The 24,662-nt window shown below is 36.3% G+C and overlaps 1 protein-coding gene across 1 annotated transcript in view; it reads left to right on the forward strand.

Moving 5' to 3' along the window:
• The window catches only part of PTGER3 (prostaglandin E receptor 3), a 78,893-nt gene that overhangs the window by 24,116 nt on the left and 30,115 nt on the right, over positions 1–24,662 (forward strand). The window contains exon 3 of the mRNA XM_006167133.2: positions 13,146–13,325. Coding sequence (XP_006167195.1) covers positions 13,146–13,325 — 180 coding nt within the window. The remainder of the gene's footprint in view (positions 1–13,145; positions 13,326–24,662) is intronic.

Here is a 24,662-nt window from a genome sequence, read left to right on the forward strand (position 1 = left end):
AAAAAAGGAAATGGTGGTGGGAAAGATTTATTACAATGCTGCCACATAAGCCTTAGTGGACGGTAGAGTTAAAAAGGAACTCATGTCTATCTTAGAACTAGCAGGTTATCATTCTGTGGTATGTCATAACCACACACTTTCTAACAGAAATTCATATGCCCAGGAGATGACAGTGAAAAGATCATTTATGTTTGTTTTTTTATTTTTGGGTAGTTTTTCTATAGGGTCTGTATACTCACCAAAGCATAAGCCTTAGTGGACGGTAGAGTTAAAAAGGAACTCATGTCTATCTTAGAACTAGCAGGTTATCATTCTGTGGTATGTCATAACCACACACTTTCTAACAGAAATTCATATGCCCAGGAGATGACAGTGAAAAGATCATTTATGTTTGTTTTTTTATTTTTGGGTAGTTTTTCTATAGGGTCTGTATACTCACCAAAGACAGGCAGATTGAGAGGCAAAGGGAGGAATCACCATATGGCCACACCATATTCCTTTCTCCTCTGTTCTGCCCTTCAGACTTTAGGTGCACTCACAGCATCCGGTGCTGTTTCCGAGCTTCTGGGGTTGAAACTGAAACCACGAAGTTGTCCACATGGGATTCAACTGTGTTAACCACCAAGCCACTAGCGTGGCCCTTACACTTCCTTTTATTATATGTAACAACTAAATGATAATAATAACAAACCAGCAGCTACACTTACTATGTACTGACATAGTCAGGAACTATGAGCATTTTACAGTTTAGGATATACTTTCATACCTGTGAGGCGAGTGATTTATAGAAATCAGGGTCTTCAGTGCTGCTACTTGGTATCTTCAAAAGGAGAAAAAGTCAATAGAAATACTTTGCTACAACTTTTCCCTTTCAGGAAAGCCAAGCAGTGAAAGTACGGCTTAAATCTAGTAAACACAAATTCTTTTGGAAAAATTGAGGCTTTGGGGGCCAAGTATCCTATCATGATTAGGAAATCATAGAACGTTATTTTCTTTCATTCTTTTTTTTTTTTTTCCTGTGTGTGTGAGTGTGTTGGAGGGCATGTATGCTTGCCAACAAGAGACAGAGAGACAGAAAGAGAAAGAGGGAGACAATAAAGCATATCACTATGGGGAACAGTTACTCCACAGTCCCTTCTCCATTTCTCCCTCTTTTTGAGATTTTGGGCTCACATGCCTGGCATATTTTTCAAGTCTCTGAGTCTGGAACTCAGATTAAGCCGTCAGTCATGTGGGATCTGGCTGCATTCGCCACCAGGCCTCAGAGCCAGTCTGCATCTTCATCTCCTTCTCCTTCTTCACCACCTCCTCCTCATCATCATTGTCCTTCTTCTTCTCTTCTCCTTCTTTGGTTTGTGGGAAATGTGTATTTTAGGCAAAGCTCGTACTATGTCATGATCCTCCTGAGTAGCTGGGACTATAGGCATGCATTTCTGCCCTTGGCTTTTTAGGATGCACAGGGAACCAAATCTGGACCTCCTGTTTGGCCTTCAGTCTGTCGAAGTAGTAGTGTCCAAGTGTGTGCTACTACAGCTGGGCCACAGAATGTTTGTATTATAATATCAAAGAAAAAGTAGTGCTATTGGGAGATACTTTAAACTCTTCAAGTGTGGATCTGGTATTGTATGAGTACTCAGTCCCTATGTAGTCTACAGGACACGAGTTAACTATAAAGCAAGATGGTAAATACCATGAGTGCGTCTTTCATGTTGGGAAAAAGAAAATTAATTAATATAATGTTAGGAGGTTCTTGATATTAACCAATACGAATTATAAGATCTATACTGGCAGAAAATTTTGCAAGTAAAATAAACTGTTATTGATGTGTTTTTTATCTCTTAGATTCTGAGAGGTAATTTAAATATTTTTTAAAATATAAGATGTTCTCATATTTCTGGGCAAGAATTCTGTAAGAAGAAGTATTAGAATTATATATAACCCTCTTATCATGATAAAAGGACTTTCGACGGTATCTATTTCTAATTTGATGGTAAGTATCCTTACTAAAGACTATCAGTACACTTAACATTTTGTCCCCCTTGAGTTATGCAGTATTTTTGAAAAAAAGTCATTAAATAGATAGGCAGTAAGAATTCTCCCCTTTCTTACAGAATATGTTTTATTTTAAATATTTACTTCTCTTTTTGATTCTGTAACCTAAATTTAACAACTTCAAGGTTGCTACCGCAGCTATGATTGGAAAACCAAGTGTTCTACCTAAGATCATGACTGATAAGATGTGCTGATAGTCCATTAGTACTATTCAAAGTTGTTATTCTGACCAATTATAATACCAGAAAGAAGGAACAAGAAAGAGGAAGGGAGGGAGGAATGGAGGGAGGAAGAGGTACAGAGCCTTGAGTGGGGGTGCACATTGGTAGATTTGTCCATTTGATGAAAACTGAAATCCGTTTCCTTCAAATGGGTAGAGTACCCTGTGACCTTGCTTTCATTTGCGTATTAATACAAAAAATATTTTATTAATCTGCATTGTATCCTGTTCTGGGCTAAGTCCCTTGCCTTGATATACCTCAAAGAATAGAAGTGCTCTTTACCCTTGATTTTTCATCTGTTGAAAGTGTGAAAGGCCTACATCTTTCACTCCAAAATACACTTTTAGGATGACTAAATTCAAAGGGGCTGTCAACACAGAATTATCTTTTAAAAACCATCCTTTTGTAAAAGAAAATTACATCTGTTTATATCAGTAAAGTAAGCAGAGAATGAGAGCAGACTTTAACCAAAATTCCCCAAGTCTATCCAGGAAAACATGAAGTTTCTTCTTTTTCGGAATTGTACATGGGACTCCAACACATGTGTGACCGAAAGAGCCAAATGACTAAAGATTATACATGGTACAGAAAAAAAAAATGCAGCTTGGGGTGAAGTTATGAAAGGGTGAGAAAAGAAGATACAAGCATTATCAAATCTCCTACTGCTTTCTTTCTGTGATGTGAGGGCGTGAAAGTTCAAAAAGTTCATAGAACAAAAATACTTATGCATAGACTTCAAAATATTTTGCACCAAAATAAACTTGTACTTTAATTTTTTCACAAACTTTTTGAAGCCCCCTCATATAATTTTTTTCTATGCAGATAAGGTGTAGCATCAGAAAAGCCCAATTGCATTAGATGCTTTCTTTACTGATGTAAATAAATATACATTTCTTTCCCAAGAGGTTAGTTTTTGTTAGAATTAAATTTTGTGTTCGTAGCTCCTCTATGACATATGTCAAAGAAGTATATCTTAGGGTGGCATATGCTGGCTCTCCACTCAGTTTTGAGGAAAAAGATAATGATTTCAATTTTGAACGTGTTTAATTTGATGTAAACCATCTAGTCAGAGACGAGCAACTTAACTGCTCCATCTGGAGCTCAGAGAAGAGGTATAGTCTACAAAGTGTATAGAAGTGTTTTGAAGCTCTTGGGCTGGAAGAGGTCACTTAGTTTATGTGCAACTAAAAGAGGAAGCTCCCTAAAGTAACAAAATAGATATACTAACGTATTTGGAGTGGATGAAGAAACAAGAGCCCATACAGGGAGCCTGTACTGGAGATGTCAAAGGAACTTTCAGAGAGGAACTATGAAAATCAGAAGAAAGAGTGACCTGAAGATGGGGGAAGAGAATGTTTTGAGACAACTGCATTCAATTAGGTCTGATATTACAGAGACGTCAAGTAAGAGTGTCCAGTGGATTGTGCAACCTCGTTGGTGGCCTTGGGAACGGTCTTTGTGAGGATTTGTGGGCACTGAGGTCATGCTATCATGGGTTTAGGAATAAATTTGAAGAGGAGGGTAAAGCAAACTTTTGAGATGTTTGGCTATAACTTCTGGAACAGTGCAAGTAAGTAGATGAGAATTCCACAGAAGATTTAATTTCAAGGGGGCAGAAATTCAGGCATTTCAATGGTGCTGAGAAAAAGCCAAAAAAGAGGGAAAAGTTAATTATAAAAGAGAAGGAGATAATTGAGAACATAAGATTTCTGAAATTCAAGATGCATAAGATCCAGGGCACAATATAAGGGTAAACCACCGAAAGGAGACAGGACATCTTTTTCAGTCAAATAAGAGGAAAACAGTAGATGGTGGCAAATGCTGAAGTTGATAGTAAGAAGGTAAGAGGACTCCCTAAACAGCTTCTATTTTTGTTTGCTTGTTTGTTTGTTTTCTGTGAGGTGAATTAGGACAGTGGAGAATATATGGAGTAGCAACTGTGGAGAGTGACTGAGAGAGAGCTGACTAAAGAAGAAAATATAGCTGAGGATCATGAATTCAAGGAGATCCCAATCTGTCCATATTCATCCAATATTCACATCAAGTACGAGATGAGTCCATTTTGAATCGTCTTATGAGATCATCTCCCCGCAGCATAGATTCAAAGAGAATATCATATTGATATGCAGTAAAGTTAAATAAAAATCGATCATATCAGGTTAGAATCAAAATCATTAGCCTGCATTGTGTACTGACTGTGACATAGGACGGGGTTATTTTGCATATCATGACTGTATTGTTCTAAAAGTCAATCACAGAGGCCAGTAATTTACCTCTAAGTACCACATTCCCTTTAGTAAACCATAATGAATTTGCTAATTAACTGTTTTGATCAATTATAGAGTGTCAGATGTTTACTATTAATGGTTAAATTATGCACACATTGAAAATGCAAACCAATCTGACTGTATTAAAGCTCTGGATTGGGACCAGCAGTTGGCGTAATGACTATGTCTCTGGACTCCCATGTAGTCGACTGTGATCGGAGTCCTAGACCTGGTGGCTTAAACTCATGCCGGGCGTGTGTGCGTGCATGCCCAAGATCCCAAGTGCAGAATGGAGAAGGGATTGCGGCATGGCCATCCCCCCTGGGGTGATTTCTCGCTTTCTGTCTCTCTTTCTCTGTCTTTCTGGCCAGTGCACATGCCCTATAGCAAAAACCTCTAAACAGAAAAAGAACAGACCTCTGGATTGTGACATTAACAATCTATTAAACAACTATTTTATCAATAATAGATTATTGTTTAACAACTGTAAAATGAACATATATTTTTTCTTTCTTTTTTTTTCCTTTGGAGAGGTTTTTACTATAGGGCATGAGTGCTCGCCAGAAAGAGAGAGACAGAAAGACAGAAAGTGAGAAATCACCCTCCAGCGGGATGGCCACGCCACAATCCCTTTTCCTCTTTTCTCCTCTAGGGATCTTAGGCATGCACATACATGTGGTCGGAGTGAGTTTAAGCTACCAGGTCCGGTACTCGAACTGTGATCAACTACATGGGAGTCCAGCAACATAGTCATTATGCCAACTGCTGGTCCCTCTTTCTTTCTTTTTCTAATTTATTTATTTATTTATTTTGCTATCGGACGTGTTTACTTACTGGAAAGGAAGAGAGGCAGAGAGACAGAAAGTGATAAGTCACCCCCCGGGGTGGATGGCCATGCCACAATCCCTTTTCCTCCATTCTCCTCTTGGGATCTTGGGCACGCATGCACACCCTCCTGGTGTGAGTTTCAAGCTGCCAGGTCCGGAATGCAAACTGTGGTCATCTACATGGGAGTTCAACGACATAACCATTATGCCATCTGCTGGTGCCTAAATACATATTTTGTAAGTGTGAAAATAACATGCTTATTGTTATTTTTGCATTTGGAAAACAAAGAAAAATATGGAGAATAAAATACAGGTTGCCCTAATTCTCATCTAGAAGGTTGCCCTAACTCTCATCTAGAGATAACTGCTCCTAGTGTTCTCTCTATACACACACACACACATGCACATACATATATAGACATACATACACATACGTATACATGTATATGTACACACCTATATGCATATATATATATATATATACACATATATACACAGACACAGAGTTTTTCTAAAATTGGATTATACTGTGCTATAAACATTCGTTTTCATCTTTCATATCCTGAACATTTCTTATGTTACTAAATTTTCTTTAAAAACACAATGTTAAATGACCACATTGGGATACATGTATGTTATGTGTATGATGACTGTTCCTTAATTTAAACAACACCATGTTGACCATTTAGGTTTTACTAATTTTCAATTTTATATGGAGATGAGTATCCCCACACATAAAATCTCTGATTCTTTTCAGTACTTAGTGCTTTCAATTGTCACTAATACTGTGGTTCGCTGGGTATGATAATAGCATTGAAAATTAAATGAAGTTTAAATGAAGCTATACTTTGGGGAAAAAAACTATATTTTCTTTTAAATAATTATTTATTTAATTATACTTATCATTATTATTGTTTTTTAGTTTGCTGCAAGGCATGCACATTTACCAGAGAGAGAAAGAGAAAGATAGAGAGAGAGAGAGCAAGCTGCCAGGTCCATGACTCGAACTGTAGTCAGCCAGGTGTGAGTCCAGCACCCTAACTAACCACCATGCTACTTGTTGACCCCAGAAAAAAATCTTAAATCAGAACATTTTCAAGAATTAATGTCCTTTACAACTTGACAATGATATATTGTCTAGACTTTCTTTTGGCATGTGAGATGTAAGGATACAAAAATCTAAAAAAGATAGCTTTTCATCACCAATAATTCAACTAATGAATAATTTTATTCATTTTCCCTTCCCTCTTTCAGGAAAAATTGGAATAGTTACTTGGTTACTGACATTCTTTGACTATTCTAATATAAATATAAACATTTATCTCAATATATATATATGTATATATATATTCTATAGAATATATATAGAATATATATATATATCATGCCGTACCGAGCCAAATCACACAGAATCTATAAACCATATCTTACTGACAGGGAAATTCTTATGTATTGAGTAACATGGTACCAGGCAGGCTGTGGGTCCTTTACAACTGTGAGCTCCCCTATGTGGTGACTAAATAATGATGCTGCATTAGAAAGCATTTTTAAAGTGTAGACTTGAGATGTATTTTCTTAAACTCCTCTATTGAGTCAAAATTTAAGGAAATTAGACAAAATCTGTTCATTTCTTTGCATTATTCCCCTGAACATCCACTGTTCTCCTGTCTTTGACTGTCCAAGTATCCTGTTCTAGAAACAGGCCTAATAGGGCAGTAGTGCCTGAAGGGTGGGAGGAGGCATGCTCCGTAAGTTAAAGGTGTTCATTATACTTAACTCATTTTAACTTTTGCAACTGCGCTGCTAGATGGAGAAGATAGGCAGTACACATGTATTAATCATGTCTTAGAGAAGGGAGGAATTAAGATCCCAAGTCCAAAAGCAAGAGTTGAGACAAATTTGTGGAAGTCACTTAACTCTGTCAGTATGTTTTCCTTCATCTGCTATTTCTAAAAAAGGAAAGTCTCCCTCAAAAGCTCTTGATCTCATATACTATCTACTTTGCAACTTCATAATTTTCTTCTCTCTTCCATTTACCTATAACTAAAAGACTCAAGAGTTTTCTGAAGAGAAAATTTACCTTTTGTTGTACACATTTTCCCATTATGTTTCTTTTCCTCACCAAATTAAATTCATGTTCATTTTCAGTCTTGCCCTAGAATTCATCAGAAAAAATAAAGCATAACCATTGGGATATATGTAGAGGCCTTCTAGTTCAGCCCCATTGTTTACTGGTGAATTTCATAAAACACATAGATAAAACGGCTTTCCTAAGTTTATAAATGGTGGCAGAGCCAGTAATAGAATTTAGTTCTTCTGGTTCTAAATCCATTGTTGTTTAAAACATTTCTTATGGAATTACTTTGTGATAAAGATGAAATAACACGACTACTAGTAATGTTCAGATGTTTATGAGTTGTTTATTTGCAACCTTTTCAGATTAGATAAAGCAGGAAAAGTTTCTGGAACAGTAGGGTCCAGAATGCAGAGATGATTCGACAACCTGAGAACAAAGTTATAACCAGATTGGAAGGACTACAATTGTTCCTTAATCTGTAGTGAAACTTCTTCCCATGAAAATCCTTCAAATTATGTAATTATGTGGTTTAAAGGGCCCCGACCAGTTTCAGTGTATTATAGTGCAATACATTTGTCAAAGTACAAGGGAGACTTTCCAGTAGAGCAGGTTATTCTCTCACAGCCTAACGAGAGAACTATGGAAAAACAAAGCAACACTGATAAAAACTGGCTGGCTCATGAGGACATTCCTCTTAAACATTCACGAGGAGGAAAGGAATAAACTGAAATGTATAAACACCCCATAATGGAGCCAAAGGCTATCTAACCAGTTTTATTCTCTCCCCTACAAATTAATTTTCCTGGGTTTATTCATTTATCATCACTAATAGATATAAGTGGCCTATAACCCAAGGCACTTTTTTTTTTTTTTTTGAGAGGTTTTCGCTATAGGGCGCGTGCGCTCACCAGACAGACAGAGAGAGATATAGAGACAGAAAGTGAGAAATCACCCCCCAGGGGGGATGGTCACACCGCAATCCCTTCTGCTCCATTCTCCTCTCGGGATCTTGGGCACACACGCACACACACCCGGCTTGAGTTTTAAGCCACCGGGTCCTTTTATTCTCTCCCCTACAAATTAATTTTCCTGGGTTTATTCATTTATCATCACTAATAGATATAAGTGGCCTATAACCCAAGGCACTTTTTTTTTTTTTGAGAGGTTTTCGCTATAGGGCGCGTGCGCTCACCAGACAGACAGAGAGAGATATAGAGACAGAAAGTGAGAAATCACCCCCCAGGGGGGATGGTCACACCGCAATCCCTTCTGCTCCATTCTCCTCTCGGGATCTTGGGCACACACGCACACACACCCGGCTTGAGTTTTAAGCCACCGGGTCCGGGACGCAAACCGCGGTCGACTACATGGGAGTCCAGCGACATAGCCATTATGCTAACTGCTGGTTCCCTAACCCAAGGCACTTTTGAACAAATGAGTGAAGTATTGAAGATTTTTAAATGTATAATTGCAAATCTTGCTGCAATAAAATTTAAAAAATCCAAATGCAGAAAATTAAAAACAATCTTCCCACTTAAGGTTTTGCACATTTAAAAGAACATCATCACTAAGAAAAGGACAGTAGGCAGGGAAAAACTTAGGGATCACTGACACAGTTGTGTTCCTGGTTATCTCAAGTACATAAAGAGCTCTCTACTCCTGACAGCCAGGGAAGAGGCCAGAGGGCCTGGAGAAGTCAGATGGAATCAGGGGAAGATGCTGGCAGAAGAGCTACAGCTCCATTCAGACAGAATTGCTCTTACTGCCTCCTTGACAAGGTAGTTTGTCATGTGAGGCTGTTCAGACCCCATCAGCAGAAATAAGGTGTGTTTGCTAAGAAATTGCCTCTGCCCTGAGCAACTAATGCCTTTTGTTCCACCTTCCAGTATAAGGACTAGAACTGGACAAAGGAGAGCAATGAATTCTACCAGAAATCTACATATTCATGACAAAGGTTTTCTCCCGAAGTCTGAATAGTTTAAAAAATATTTACAAACACATACACAAAAATTGTAATCACTGTTTTTAGCTCCTTAAATATAGAGAAGTCAACAGATGGATCTAGTTTGCATTTATATGCAAAATTAGATGAGGAGTTTGGAGACCTACTTCCATCCTTTCTGCCATTTGGAAATGACATATTATACTCACTGATTCTAATTCTAATTATCTCCATATTGCACATTTCATAATTTCTGAGAAAAGCTAGTGTCTTTCCTCATGTGCCAGCTATTGCTTACAAAGCTTGGTTTCATAATTTCATAATCATTGCCCTGTCAATAGTAAATTACAGGAAATTACAGTGTACTAAACAATGTAAGGCATATGAGACCTATATTAGCTTCATAAAAATAATTTCAAATTATTAGCCTCATAAAATTAATTTTAAAATAATCAAGGAAAGCTATGTAAAAATGACTAAAATCTCATTTTAATAAGTAGTTTTGTGAATTTTCCTAATCATAAAAAGTTAGAGAAATTCAATATTTTAGTTTATTTTAAAAAGCTGAAAATGTAAGTTAAGTGAGTTTTTAGATAATTCTAGAGCAGACCCTCAACATTTCCTGAAGATGGTAAGTGGTTACATATGTTTAATCATTAGATGAGATAAGGGGCTCATAGAGCTATATAAATCTTTTCAGTAGGGTTACTTTTTTTTTGAGAGGATTTTTTTTGTTTTCTTTTTTTTTTTTTTGCTATAGTGTCTGTGGGCTTGCCAGAGAGACAGGGAGGAGAGACAGAAAGCGAGAAATCACCACCCAAATGAGATGGCCATATCACAGTCCCTTCTCTATTCTTCTCTCAGGATTTTGAGCACGCGCGCACACGTACCTATCATGAGTTTTAATCCGCAGGATCTGGGACTTGAACTGCTGTTGATTATGTGGGAGTTTAGTGATGTAATCATTATGTCATCTGCTGGTCCTGACTTTTCAGTAGTTTATAAAGAGATAAGGAAGGGCCAGCAGGTGGCCTAGGGGTAAGGCACTCGACTCCCATGTGACCAGCTGTGGTTTCAAGCCAGACGCAACAGCTTGAAACTCAAGCAGAGTACATTCATGTGCGTTCCCAAAATCCCAAGAGGAAAATGGAGAAGATGCGATTGTGGTATGGCCATCTCCCCTGCGGGGTGATTTCTTGCTTTCTGTCTCTCCAGCGAACATACACACCTTACGGCAAAAATCTCTTTAAAAAAGATAAAAAAGGATTAATAAGCCTTTTTATTAAAAATAGAGGCAACTGAGTTGAAAATATTAAGTTTATTCCTTTTAACCAAACACACTGAAATGTAACTGATGTCACTGGAATAAAAGGCATTCATTTTGCCTGCCCATTGCAAATTTAGAAATATAGATAATTTAGACAGGAGTTAGGAAATAGTTACTTTATTTATATCTTTACAAATTTTATAATAATAAGGACAATGTAAACAAGCTTGCCAGAATGTTTTATCTGTGAAAGATAATAAATCATTTCAGGCTCATTCCTTCCCATCCTTTCTAACATTTCTAGAGAGCTCACTGTGTGGGTGTATTCATTTCCTACTGCTGCTGTTAACAAATTACTACAAACGTGATGGCTTAACAGCAACACTAATTTCTCCTACAGTTCTGCTGAGAAATGTAACAGTGGCACTGTGCTAAACCTGAGGTGTCCCCAGGTCTGTACTACTTTTCAAAAGGCTTTGAGGGAGAACCGTTTCCTGGCCTTTCTCAGTTTCTCGAGGTCATTCCACATTCCTTAACTTGTGGCCCCTTCCTCCGTCTTCAAAACTAGCATCTCTCTGACCATTCTTCAGTCACGTCTCTCTCTGACCACAGCTTAGGAAGAGTCTCTGGTTTTAAGGATTCTTGTGATGATGTTACTCTCACCCAGATAAACCAGGACAATCTCCCCATCTCATGGTCCTTACCCCAATCACATCTACAAAGTCTTTTTGCCACGTGTGGAGGAAACATAGTCGTAGGTTCCAGGGACTGAGAACTGGCTCTCTTTGTGGGAGGCCATTATTCTACCTGCTGTAATGGAAAGTAATATTCAGTTCATGGGACTGTGAGCTAGTGTCAGAAGATATTAATAAAAATATATATTTTTTTAAGTAATTTTGGTGTGTCGTAATGCATATTTATTCATACTTACCACAGACATAATTATTCACTTTCTTGAAAAACATACTTTCTTAGCTTAATTAAAATTCTTTTTCATGGCCAGACGACCCTTATACTCGCCAGAGAGAGACGGAAAGGAGAGAGGGAGAAAGCACCCTGAATCGGACTTGGTCACACTGCAATCCCTAATATCTGACCCAAATCATTGTTTCATAAACAAATACCAAGAAGGGAATGGTAGGCAACCAATAGAGAGCCAAATGATCTGACTCTATCATTTCTTTCACAGGAATTTTTCTAAGGGATTTCAATAAGAGCAAAAAAGTAGCTATACAGGAAATTTCAGCAAAACATTAGCTATACTAGTAAGAATTTGTAAACATATCTTTAGCATCAAATACAACCAATTTGCATATATAAAAATTAAGTGAAAAACAGATTATATTGCATATATACAGTTTTATTATTACAATTATATTGTGAAAAATACATAGATTTTTGGAAGGCAATGGAACTATTTTTTTAGAGTTTTTGCCTTTAGGGCACATGCACTTGCCAAAGCGAGAGAGATAAATATACTAATTGTCCATATTTATGAGGTACGATCCAATTTTTGAAAATATAATGTACGATGATTAAATCAGGACAATCAGTGTATTATCTCAACCATTTGTCATTACTTTGTGTTGGAAACATTCAAAATTCTGATTTAGCTATTCTGACATTTAGTTATTTTGAGATATTGTTAAGTAAAGTCACTCAACTGTACTTGATAATACTAGAAATTGTTTCTTCTTCCTACCTACAATCGTATTCGTACCAGCTATCATCCCTCTAACCTAATTCCATCCTTCCCAGCTTCTATGAAGGAATCTTTCTAAATTTCCACTTATGAATAAGAGCATGTACATATACCTATATTTCAAAAACAGAGTTGGCATTACATGAGCAAAATTGAAAATACCAGAAATTCTAAGATCTAACTCTCTGTTTCTGTTGACCATCAACACAAGAACCAGTACTTTTCACCTTGTAGGAAAAAGACACAGACTAATATTGTCAGCATCTTTCTCTCTCTCTCTATGTATATATATATATATGTGTGTGTTTTCAATTATCATAGGATGCATGCATTATTATTTTTAATTTGATCAGAGACAGAGAGAGAGAGAGAGGAAGGGAAAGGGAGACAGCAACCTGCCAGGAGTGGGACTTGAACCTCAGTCAGCCATGTGGGAATCCAGTGCCTTTAACCACCACACCACCTGCCAGCTCCAGTGTGAAATCCTTATAAGCAGAAATGGATACCAGGATAGAAAATATTCCAGGGATAGAGAATAAAGCAAAGAAGTAAAGGCTAAAAGGTAAGAAAGAATGACAAGGATGTTCTAAGACTAATGAGTTGTAACTAGAGTGGAGAATCTGTATAGGCCAGCAGTGGGAGATAAGGTTAGAAAGATATATTAAAGCAGTATTGTAGAAGGTTTTGGATACTAGAAGTATTGGTAGACACCTTTTGCAAAGTACTATGTAGAGGAGATGCAAATAACCTTATTAATCTTTCAAACAATTATCTGACCTTCTTTCTTTAGATAATGATGTTGAAAATGATCTTCAATCAGACATCAGTGGAGCACTGCAAGACACACACGGAAATGTATAGAGAATGCAACTTCTTCTTAATAGCTGTTCGCCTGGCTTCACTCAACCAAATCTTGGATCCTTGGGTTTATCTGCTGCTAAGAAAGATCCTTCTTCGAAAGTTTTGCCAGGTAGCAAATGCCGTCTCCAGCTGCTCTAATGATGGACAAAAAGGGCAGCCTATCTCATTATCTAATGAAATAGTACAGGCAGGAGCATGAAAGAGAACGTTTGAACAACTTGCATGTTCACACGTTGGGCAAGAAATAACCCTAAACCTTACTGTGAATTTAGGCATCTTTGGCGTGCCAGTGTTTAAGCAAAGAAGTAGAATTTTTAGTATAAGGCTAAGTGGTTTCAGAGCATAGATAATCCTCATGTGCCAAAACTATTAAAATTCAAACAATGGAAAATACATTAATAACAGTCTACTGTTTTTTGGATATCTGCCATTTCTAAATGAATATGTGATTACTTATGTGATGAAAACAGGGTTTTTAAAATAAATGATCTTGTTTTATTGAGGGGTCAAGGATAGATAATATTCCAGTATACCGAGTACTTGGGGATTTAGCAACATGTATCATTGAAGACAGGGGATAGCAATTTTTGTTCAAGGATGTTGTTCAAGGATGTTCTCTTTCATTGCCTCTTTCACTTTTCCTGTGTCACATTTCCCCCATACATTAATGAGAAAAATGTATAATGTATCCATGATATTTATTGATATTGGTGTTATTTAAATATTCCTCAAAATATAAACTTAGCTTCTAATTTTACAAAGCTTATAGTTTGGTTGGCTTGGTAATTAGGTTTACTCTTTCTCTGAGTAGGAGTCAATTTCATTTGATTCAAATATGGTGCAGTTGGTGATCACTCAAATTGTTTTTCTTTTCTTTAAAATTCATTTTGCATTCCTACAAGCCTGGAGAAGATTGATGAAACTGATCTGTCAGTTAAGTGATACTGTTCAGAATGCTCTTTAAGCACTGATTTGAGTGCTAAGTATAGGTAATCTGATGAACTGTTTCTCTTGACTTTTTTTTTCCCACCAAAAGTCTTCTTTAGTGTTTTGAATCTTTAAATACCAACTCTGATTCTAAAATAAATAACTATCTTGAAGGGTCATTGAATACTTTCCAAAGTTTGGCCTATTTATTAAATAATTGTAATGATGCCTCATAGCTCTTTCTCTGCCCTCTCCTCCAAGTAGCTCTATCTAATTATAGATTTTAAAATGTTTTTCCTATAGTTAGCATGATTTCTATCTAATTATTTATTTTAAAATGTTTTTCCTATAGTTAGCATGAATACAACCTTGACAGCCAAACTTGACATCTTTGTGACACTAGCAGATCACTACATTAAATTTTGGGAATTGGTGCTTTAAAAAAAAGTCTCCTTAAGAAACACAGCAGTCCTTTAAGTTAATCTACACATAATGCTTGTCGTAGTCTTTGACTCATTAATATGTAAGCATACTAACCTTTTCTTTCAAAGATTTTAATTTATGGTTTATTTCATTACTTTAGTTTTTTTTTTTTTAGGTTGGATATTTATTTTTTTTTATAGTACTTTATTTGTGCTGTGGTAGGCATATGGGAAGAATTAATTTCAACAAGTTCAATACATCTAATCGATCAACATGCATGCCACCTCAGGCCAATCAGGAATAATCTATTTAAATTATTAAATTTAAATAATTTTGGCTATGCCCAATTGAGTGAGAAGACAAAATCTGCTGACAGTGCTTATATTATTCATGATGGTTCCACTAATTTAGAATTTGGAAAAGATGATAAATAATCCATACTAAGACTACATTATAAAATTTCTCTATGCATAGAATTGGGTTATCTCATAGATCACCTTACAGACAAACCTGCTTTCATTTTGGGGGGACAAAAAGTGTAATTAAATGTTCTTACAGTAAAAAGATTTTTCCAAACGGTCCTCCGACCCTACATTCTAATCAAATAGACACACACACAGTGTCGATTTGAGCGGTGTGAACGTGATTGGATTATTCCTTCCAGCATCTAGGATAGCAGCTGAAATAAAGAAATTTTTTGATAAATATCCATTCAGCAAATGAATGCAGTAAAGTCTGCCAGAACCACATGCACAATGGTGAGGCACACGCCATATGGTTCAAGTGCTTCGAACATACCATTACAATCTATTTAACTGATAAAATGAGTGATTGCTGCTTATTTAATTACAAAAATGCAAATTTATCTTTAAAGGAATAGTGTTCTGTCATTATTGTACAGCAAATTGTTTAATTTGTCTTAATAATTAGGAGACTAATACTTTCAAATATTTATGATGATTATCATCAAAATAGTCACTTTCCATTAAACCACACTAATACAAAAATACGAAAGAGTTGAAACTTATTCTTGAGTATAAAATAAATTCCAGGGGATACATGGTAGGAGTAGGTGAATGGTAGTTTTTGAATATGCTTAAAAAGGGGATAGGAAGAAAGAAATTATGTCAATGGCATCTGAGTTTTATTATCTAGGTAGTCATCTATCAGTCCGGGAAAAACCTGATAAGTGAAAATCCCAAATGGTTTCAACCTTTGAATGACAGTTGAGGTTATATTTCAGAGATGTTGTGAAGAGGCTCTAGAAGTGGTTGGAAAGTGAGGGACCAGCAGATGGCATAATGGTTATGTCACTGGAGTCCCATGTAGTCCACTGTGGTTCAAGTTCCAGACACAGCAGCTTAAAACTCATGCTGGGCACATGTGCCCAAAATCCTGAGAGGAGAATGGAGAAGGGATTGTGACATGGTCATCCTCCTGGTTGGGGAGGGTGATTTCTCACTATCTGTCTCTCTATCTGTCTCTGGCTCTCTGGCAAGCACATGCGCCTTGTAGCAAAGATCTTTCTCTAAAAAAAAGAAAGTGGACATCTATAGTCACTACTGAAGGGCATATATGTCTCTAAGTTTAACTTTACTGGCCTTTAAGTTTCTCTCATATTTCAGTACTTAGTTTATCTATGTATGTATCCAAGCAGAAAAAAAGGTATGCATTAATTATGACTATTTTTTTTTTTTGAGAGGTTTTTGCTACAGGGCACATGCACTCACCAGAAAGACAGAGAAAGACAGAGAGACAGAAAGTGAGAAATCACCTCCCATGTTGCAATCACTTCTTCTCCATTCTCTTCTCGGGATTTTGGGCACGCATGCACATGCTCCTGGTGTGAGTTTAAGCCACCGGGTCCGGGACTCAAATCACAGTCGATTACATGAGAGTCCAGCGACATAGCCATTACGCTAACTGCTGGTCCCAATTATAACTATTTTTAAACTTTGAAGTATTGGTTAAAAAGCTACAGGAGGCCTAGAAATTTATGTAGAAAAAGTGAGTGAGTGGAATGTTAAAATATATTTAAAACCAGCAAGTGTCAGTTTAAAAGTGGTCCTAATTTTCCAAATACTAAATGTACATGCTATACTGTTTTGTAGCACAGAATGATAGCATACCATCTAATTAGAATATTTTGCTGCCAAATAAAATAGGTACAGTTAATGTCTTAAAAATATTCCTAGGATGAAGAAATAATATGTGTTATCTCAAGATTTACCAAATTGACCTCATGCTTGATACCAAGGTATTTTAAGTAAATGTAAGTGTTTAATCACACCAGATTTGAATTCTTCTGACGTAAAGGTACACATATATTTCTACTTAACACTTCTTTATTTTGTAAAGCATCTCTTGACCATATTATGGAAAATAAATTGTGGAACCTCATGTAAGTTAACTATGAAAGATTCTGCAATAGACAAATCAAAATCTGACAAATAGAATTTTAATAAGATAGGTATTCTGTGGCAGTATTCTATTATTAGATTTTCAAGTGAATTAGGGCTTTTATTTATTCAGTGCTTTCTATATTTGTTTTGTTTTTCGACCCCCAAATTAGTGATTGATTTTCAACCTTCCCCACACTAACCATCATTTAATAGTTCTTAGAGGTTGCTATCATTTCTGAGACGGAAAATAGAAAACTTTTCTTTCCAGAAATATTTGACATGTATACTGTGAACTTATTCTTTTAAATTATTATTATTACTATTATTATCATTTGCCATATAGTGTGTGCATTCACCAGAGAGACAGAGCGAGACAATGTACCCAATGTGATTTTCAAGCCACCGAGTCTGAGAGTCAAACTGTGGTGGACAGCGTGGTGGACAAAGTGGCCTTAATCACCGTGCCACTTGCTGGCCTTGAATTTATTTTTTATGATTTAGCTCCCAAGGCTTCTCTGGAAATACACTAGGAGATGAATGACATAGAATGTTTGCAGAGCATTTATTATCACAAACACATTAAAAGCTTTATTTGGAATTAAAATGTCTTTTTTTAATCTATGAAAAAAGTTTAGGCTATTGAGCACGACACATTTTCACAACTGTTTATTGCTTGTTTTGTGCTTTAAAATGTCTCAAAAATCTGTTAAAATTGAGGTCTAAATAAATGTACCAAAATGTGCAAGTGTAGCTAAGTTCATAAGACTGTTTTCTGAGTTGCAATAAAATACTGATACGTGGTAACATATGTCTGTGATTTTTCATGACATAGATTATGAGAGAGCCAATTAGCAAAATTAAGGCTCAACTTAAGTTTCATTCAGAAACTGACATCAATTCAGTATTATAAGGAAACTAAGTAGAGATTATGAATGAAATGTGAATTTGAGAATTAGGAAAAATATTTTATTTTATATATCATCTGCTTTATAATTCATAAAATGAAGCTTCTACTTAATGTACCATAAGCAGAGTACAATATGATTCTCTAGAAATACAAGTCAATCAAATATGTATAATATTCATTTTTATGGCATGCATTTTTTTTTACTGGGACTGAAAATGATTTTATTTTCAAAAGAATGGCATCAATCATTTTTATATAATAAGAAATTAAAATATCTACTGGATTATATATTTCTTCAAATATCTCCATTCTCTTATGAAGATAAAATAATAAATATATTTACTATTGTGCATGTGAATTTGTTTTTAAGGAGACAGAGAATGAAGTGATATTTCTAGTAGGCCATGTCTTAGTAGGTGAAACTTATATCCTTAAAAAAATCTAATTTACTGGAACAATTTTATTATAGGAGTAAAAATAGAAAGAAAAGGGATCACCATCAGGAACAAATTAGCCTTTTCATGTTTTTGGAGCATTTTGGAGATGATCCCACCTCCAAAGTCATTTTCAAATGTGCACATCTTAAATTCTACTGTGAAATATTTTATGATTAGAATATTCTATCCCCTCATTAAGTGAATCTCATATGTAGACAAAAGTAAATCATTTGCCAAACTTTAATAGTAATTTTAACATAACTTCATTGTATAGTTTTCATTTTCTCTAAAAATCAAAGTTCTCAGGTTAAGTAGGAGAAAATGTATAGGATTTACTTTGGCACCTCCGAGGTATTTCTGCTTTTGAGAAGATACTCATGAGAGTAAGCACGGGGGTGAGGTAGAGAACACAGAGAAAGCTATTACAGAAAACCTGTTTATTTTTGGCCTGTTAAAGCTGTTCATCCTTTTTGACCGGAACTCGGCTGCACAGAGGAAGGAACCACATTTATCTTTGCACACTACTTGAGCATTGGTAGGCTAAAGCAAAGAGTAGGTAGGGCTGTTTTCAGTAAAAGCAAGTCATGTATTTATTTAGGCTATCCTTGATGACTAAACTCTATTCCTTCTCAACTCTTCTTTAAGAGTGAGAAAGAGGGGGTAGGAAGATATTTTTACCTACTTCCTTTTCTTTTACCAAATGTTTTTGTGCAAATAGCATAAGATTGTTTAAACAAACATTTAAAATAGGCACTGTTTATCTTGACCTGTTTACAATAAATGAATGTGAGTATTAGTTACATACCAAGGTATGTATTAGTTACATAGTATGCCTAAAGGAGAACTGAAATCAAAACGACTTTAATCCATATTGTAAAGCTCAGAAAGCACACAGTTCTCTATTGCTCCTCCTCAGCATCCAATCTCTACACACTTATTTAAGTGGGAAGATATATTTTGTTGCTTCTGTGTAAAGCTTTTCAGATAGCTATCTTCAGTATATTTAAACAGATCTTCGTTGTGTTTTAAAGACTGGTCTTCAATATTGTATAGACAAAGAATGAAAAAAGACTATGAAAGTATGTTAGCATTTTGATGACATTTGAGTCATAACCAGTCTGTGTACTTATTAAATGTATGTTATTTATGTAACTTTTGTCAATGGAAAATAAAGTTGCATGTTATGAAATGCCCCTGTTTCTTGTCCTGATGCCAACTCATGTCAGGAATGTTTAACTTTTAATCGTGCTAAGTATTTTGCTGAAATCCTATTTGATGTGCTTTGCCAAGTAACAGCACAATGTAATGCAACAATTCCGTGCTTTCTAGAACAATTAGATCATTTTGTTTGTATTTCCCAATCACATACAAAACAAATTATCATTGATTTGCTACAAATCTGAGAGCTGCTCTTTTCATATTTCGATATGATATATCTTCATGGTATGAAACCAAGATGATTATTTTTAACACAAATGCACACATAAATCATGCTAGTTACTTTTTCCTCTTTTTGGTTGAATCAAGTGTATTCAGTAAGCATCCAAAAACAGTTTCCATTGCTCACAGTCAGACCCTTTAACAGACCTGTACCTGGGTTTTAGTGGAAACTAATGACAAGTGGAGATGGGTGATCGTCTGCTCCACTGCCCCGATCTGTGTGTTTATCCTTTAGCAAAGGGAAAGGTTCTGACAAGTGCAGACTGCAAAAGTCAAGCTCACTAAGCATAGAGCATCAGCTTGGCCCTTCTTCCTCGTAAGAAAAGTCATCTAGGAAGAACTCTGACTCTGGTTCCTACCACATGGGGGTTCTGGGATTTGGAGCAGATCTTAACTGCCACTGCGGTTCTCGTTATGCAGCGTTTCAGGTAAAGGTCGTTATGGTTACTATGGCCGCGGCTGGCTAGATATTTGCTTCACCATGCTCAAAGCTCTGCAGGCCACAGGATGAGACATTCCCTAGTTTCATGTCCTCAGAGGGCGTGTAGTCAGATATTCATGGCACAATTGTGCTTGTTGGTAACGATCTTGAGTAAATTCAGTCTGGACGCTAGGCGTGGAGAACCCAAACCAATTACCCAGACTTGTTCTCTTGAATACTAGTTGTGTACCGATTACGTGCCAAGCTCTTGTATATGCTCAGACACAAGAATTAATTAAAAAAAATAAAAAAACAACTCAAGATTTCAAAGGATTTATAATATCGTAGGGGACTAGAGAATAATTTAATCATGGCGAACTATTCCGTCTGGTACAACAAGAGCACCTGGGAATGTGCCATTGTAATGGGAAACAGTTTTCTACAGAAAGTGACATTTAATCTGCATTTTGATGCGAAGAGGAGGTGTTAACTCAGAAGGGAAGAACACTGTGGGTTCTTTTCACTTCACTCTCTCCAAAGCACTACAATTTCCAAGTCCTATGTAGTAGTATCTAGAGAATCTGTGAGAAGTGTGGATCTGAACAGAACAGACCTCTGTAGCCTCTCGGCGTGGACACAGACGGCATAGCCTGAAGGCAGAATTTCTCAGCTTCAGCATTACGGACATATCAGGTCAGATCACTCTTTGCTGTGGAGGCCTGTCCAATGCAGTCTGGGTTGTTTAGCAGCACCTCTGGCTTTGACTCACTAGATACCAGTGATAATATCTGTGATAATGACAAAGTGTCCAGATACTACCAAATATACCACAGGGACAAAATACTGCCTACTGGAACTTCTGCCTAGCACCAGGACTGTGGCCACTAACCAGGTGCTGTGTTCTGGATCCACTGTAGGGAGAGACCATCTGTGGGGCCTTGGTCCTGACAGGCACTGTTCTGGCATTTCCCAAGCCAGCAGACACTGGATGCCAGTTTGTGGTCTGACTGTACAAAAATGTGGTACTACCACTACAACAATGCCTGGATCACTCAGACTCTGAACAGCTTTTATAACCACAGAAACCTATTCACAGAAAAGGAGGTAGAATTTCCTAGAAAGTATCATTTTTCCACTGATGCCTCCAATCCCTATTCTGTTTTTGATAAGAGAGCCTTCCAAAGGAAAACTAAACGAAGGCCTTTTCTCCCAGGATCCTTAAAACATCTGTTATAATTCTCCATAATTAAGTATACCTTTCCAGGCAGGTGCCTTAGGAGAAGAGAACTAATTTACGAAAGTCTCTTTAATGGGATTCTTTTGTTATTTGGCCTTGTTTAGCAGAGCTGTGTTCTGTTAAAAATCTGGAAACATCTTCATTTCATCTGGAAGACAATTTCTATCGGAGGGAAGTCAAATATTGGATAAATGTCTCTTAAGACTACCTTTCTGTATTCATGCCAGTCTGAGATTCTCATATACAATGATTACCATACATTTAGGTGATAGAGTTTAAGTCACGATTTCTGTAAGTGACATGACTTAAGCCCCTTCTTTGTATAAAATGTGAAGATAAATTTGTCTAAAGAACTTAATACTAAAAAATAAAAAACCCTTAAATCTCAAATTTGGTAAAAAAAAAATAAAATTAGAATAAGGATACTTATTAACTCTAAATTTCTGAGGCCAACTAAGAAAAGACTATAGATAATCAGGGTTTATGCCCAATATTCTTGTGTATTTTTTTAAAAGAATGTAATATACAAGATTGTTTGAATCCAGCCTTAGAAAGAATACTGGAAGAAAATAATTCCCAAATCATCAGTGGAGCCCGTTTAAAGTTAGATTCGATTATGAAGTACACTGTAGAACACCAGTTCTTAATTGCTTTGAGGTTAGAGACACATCTGAGACTCTAATCAAAGGTATAGGTCTCCTTTCCACTAAAAACGCTGACAGTTTTTTTTTTTTTGAGAAGTTTTTGCTATAGGGCATGTGTGCTCGCCAGACAGACAGAGAGAGACAGAGAGACAGAAAGCGAGAAATCACCCTCCAGAAGGGATGGCCATGCCGCAATCCCCTCTCCTCCATTCTTCTCTCGGGATCTTAGGCACGCATGCACACACACCCGGTGTGAATTTTAAGCCACTGGGTCCGGGACGCGAACCATGGTCGACTACATGGGAGTCCAGTGACGTAGCCATTACGCTAACTGCTGGTCCCCAATGCTGACAGTTTTTGTACAAGGTCTGAAATCGTGCAGATCTCCTGAAATCTGCCTATAGATCTCTTGAAAATTTATAACTATAGGCTAAAAAATCTTGCTCTGAGAGAGTCTATGATTCAAAGAACTGCACGGGTTTTCTATGTTTGGTTAGAAAACTAACCCTAAAACTGGAACTAAGTCAACATAATTATATCCCTGTGCGTGCCCAAATTCCTTGACATTTCACTATCTACACCTGTAATAGTAAATCAACCTAGTTGGGGTAGATTATTACAAAGAACTATAATCATTTGAAATCATTGTGATCAGGTGTGGATGAGAAATAACCTAATTCAGAAGAGGACCAATATAGGTTATTCACTCAAAATCAGGTTGAAAGCAAAAGGATTTTTTTTAATTGTTAAGTTATCTAATGACAAAATTATCTTAAAACAAAGAGGTTGTTGTTGTTTTATCTTATGCTAGCCCAGCAAGATTTAAAATGTAGTTATTTAAAATAAAATTAATAAGATGTCACCCTCTGCCCCACAAATATAATCTTTCGTGTACACATGAGTTACATGGATTGAATATAACTTCACATGACCAGGATATATAGCCAGACGTGTATCTATTGACACTTCTACAGGCACTGAAGCTCTGCATTGCTACATAGGGCAGCTGGGATAAGCTTATTGATTGAATCTTTGAGTAAAAATGCAACGTACAAGCTTGCAGATCTTCTTACAAATGTAAAATTAATGCTGGCTTAAGTCAACCTTTAAAACTATTAGTAGAATGTTGTACTGATGTGTATAGTTTTTATTTCTTTAGGGAGAAAAGTGTTGAGCAATTAATGACATTTATCTTTGCATTTCTCTTTTCTTATTGAGGAATGGAAATGAGATCTTAGAGTATCCAAGTGTTTTTCAATTGGTAACAGCTCTTTAATTCCAAAACATCTTACACTCAGGACATGTGTGTATGAATTAAACAACTCGCACAAATGCCTGAACTTGCAAGTTGATTTTCATGAGTTAGTGGTCAGTGGCTTGGTATCTATCTTCTCCTTAGAAGATCTATGAAAGGCCATGTTTAGAGAAAAAGGTACTTGCTTTTGATTATTTTAAACATTCCATGACCATTTAATTTTTTTTCTTATTTTTGCCTAGCACCTTTATCTGAGGATGACAAAATTAATTTTCACTTGAAATTCTTTTGAGAAATAATATTAATAAATTGCCAAGAGAAACCACTACTTGTGGTATACACAGCTAATTAATTATCCATCATGCTTTCTTATCCCAGATTTTCTGCTACCATGGCCATATTGAATATTCCTTCTATTATTCATCCAGATTAATAATTCAAAGCTGAAATCATTTATTTTGATCACCACTAAGTTGTAGATTTGATCTAAAATATTTAAAAACATTTTTTAAACAAAGTCATTTCACAAAAATGCCCTCTGAAGTTTTGTGAGTCCTAACATCAGAGAAAAACTCCTATTTTACAAGGACTTAGGACACATAGTTCCAATGATAAACTTTGCTGTTCAAATATGTTAACCACCCTTGACAGCTCAGTAACTTTCTCCAAATTTAAATTTTCTCATCATCAAAAGATTTTTACTATTAAATGAGATAATAAAGAGAAAGACACTTTTGAAACTACTATGCAAGTGGATAATATTATTTCATTATCTTCATTTCATTAGGAACAACCCTGGAAAATTAATTATGACTATTCTCATCTCAAGCAAATGTAATGTGTCCTTTTCCATTTAGTCCTCAACAATCACACATTCACCAAATACACAAAGGGTATTAGAAGAGTGGTTCAGGGACCAGATGGGGTGTGTGAACTTGAGAAAGATGCATAGCTTGTTTTAAGATTATCTTTAAAATAAGGGGTTCATATAACAAGGTGGTATTTTCTAACTGAAAAGTCATGATTCTCCTTTCTTTCTGGAAATGTCATACAGCTTGCGTTGTCAGCTAAACACGGACAAGTGTTTTTCTTCTGAGTCTTAGGAAACAAGTCATAGGAAATCGTCAGGACATGGAGATAGGAAGGCTCATAAAAGGTCTCTGTTCTTTCTCCAAAAGGATTTAAGTCTCCACTTTCCCTATTCTATGAGACTGATTTATTTTCTTAACCGAATTGCAAGAGCCTTGAACACAGGGGCCCGCCTTCCATTTGGGAAGCTTTTCTGCCTCCTTTCCTGTTTTTCCTCATCCAGACTACCAAATGCATGCTTTTAGTTGTTAGGTGATAGTGTGT

Source organism: Tupaia chinensis, unplaced genomic scaffold (genome assembly GCF_000334495.1).
Source record: "Tupaia chinensis unplaced genomic scaffold, TupChi_1.0 Scaffold144529_1, whole genome shotgun sequence".
NCBI classification, from domain to species: domain Eukaryota; kingdom Metazoa; phylum Chordata; class Mammalia; order Scandentia; family Tupaiidae; genus Tupaia; species Tupaia belangeri.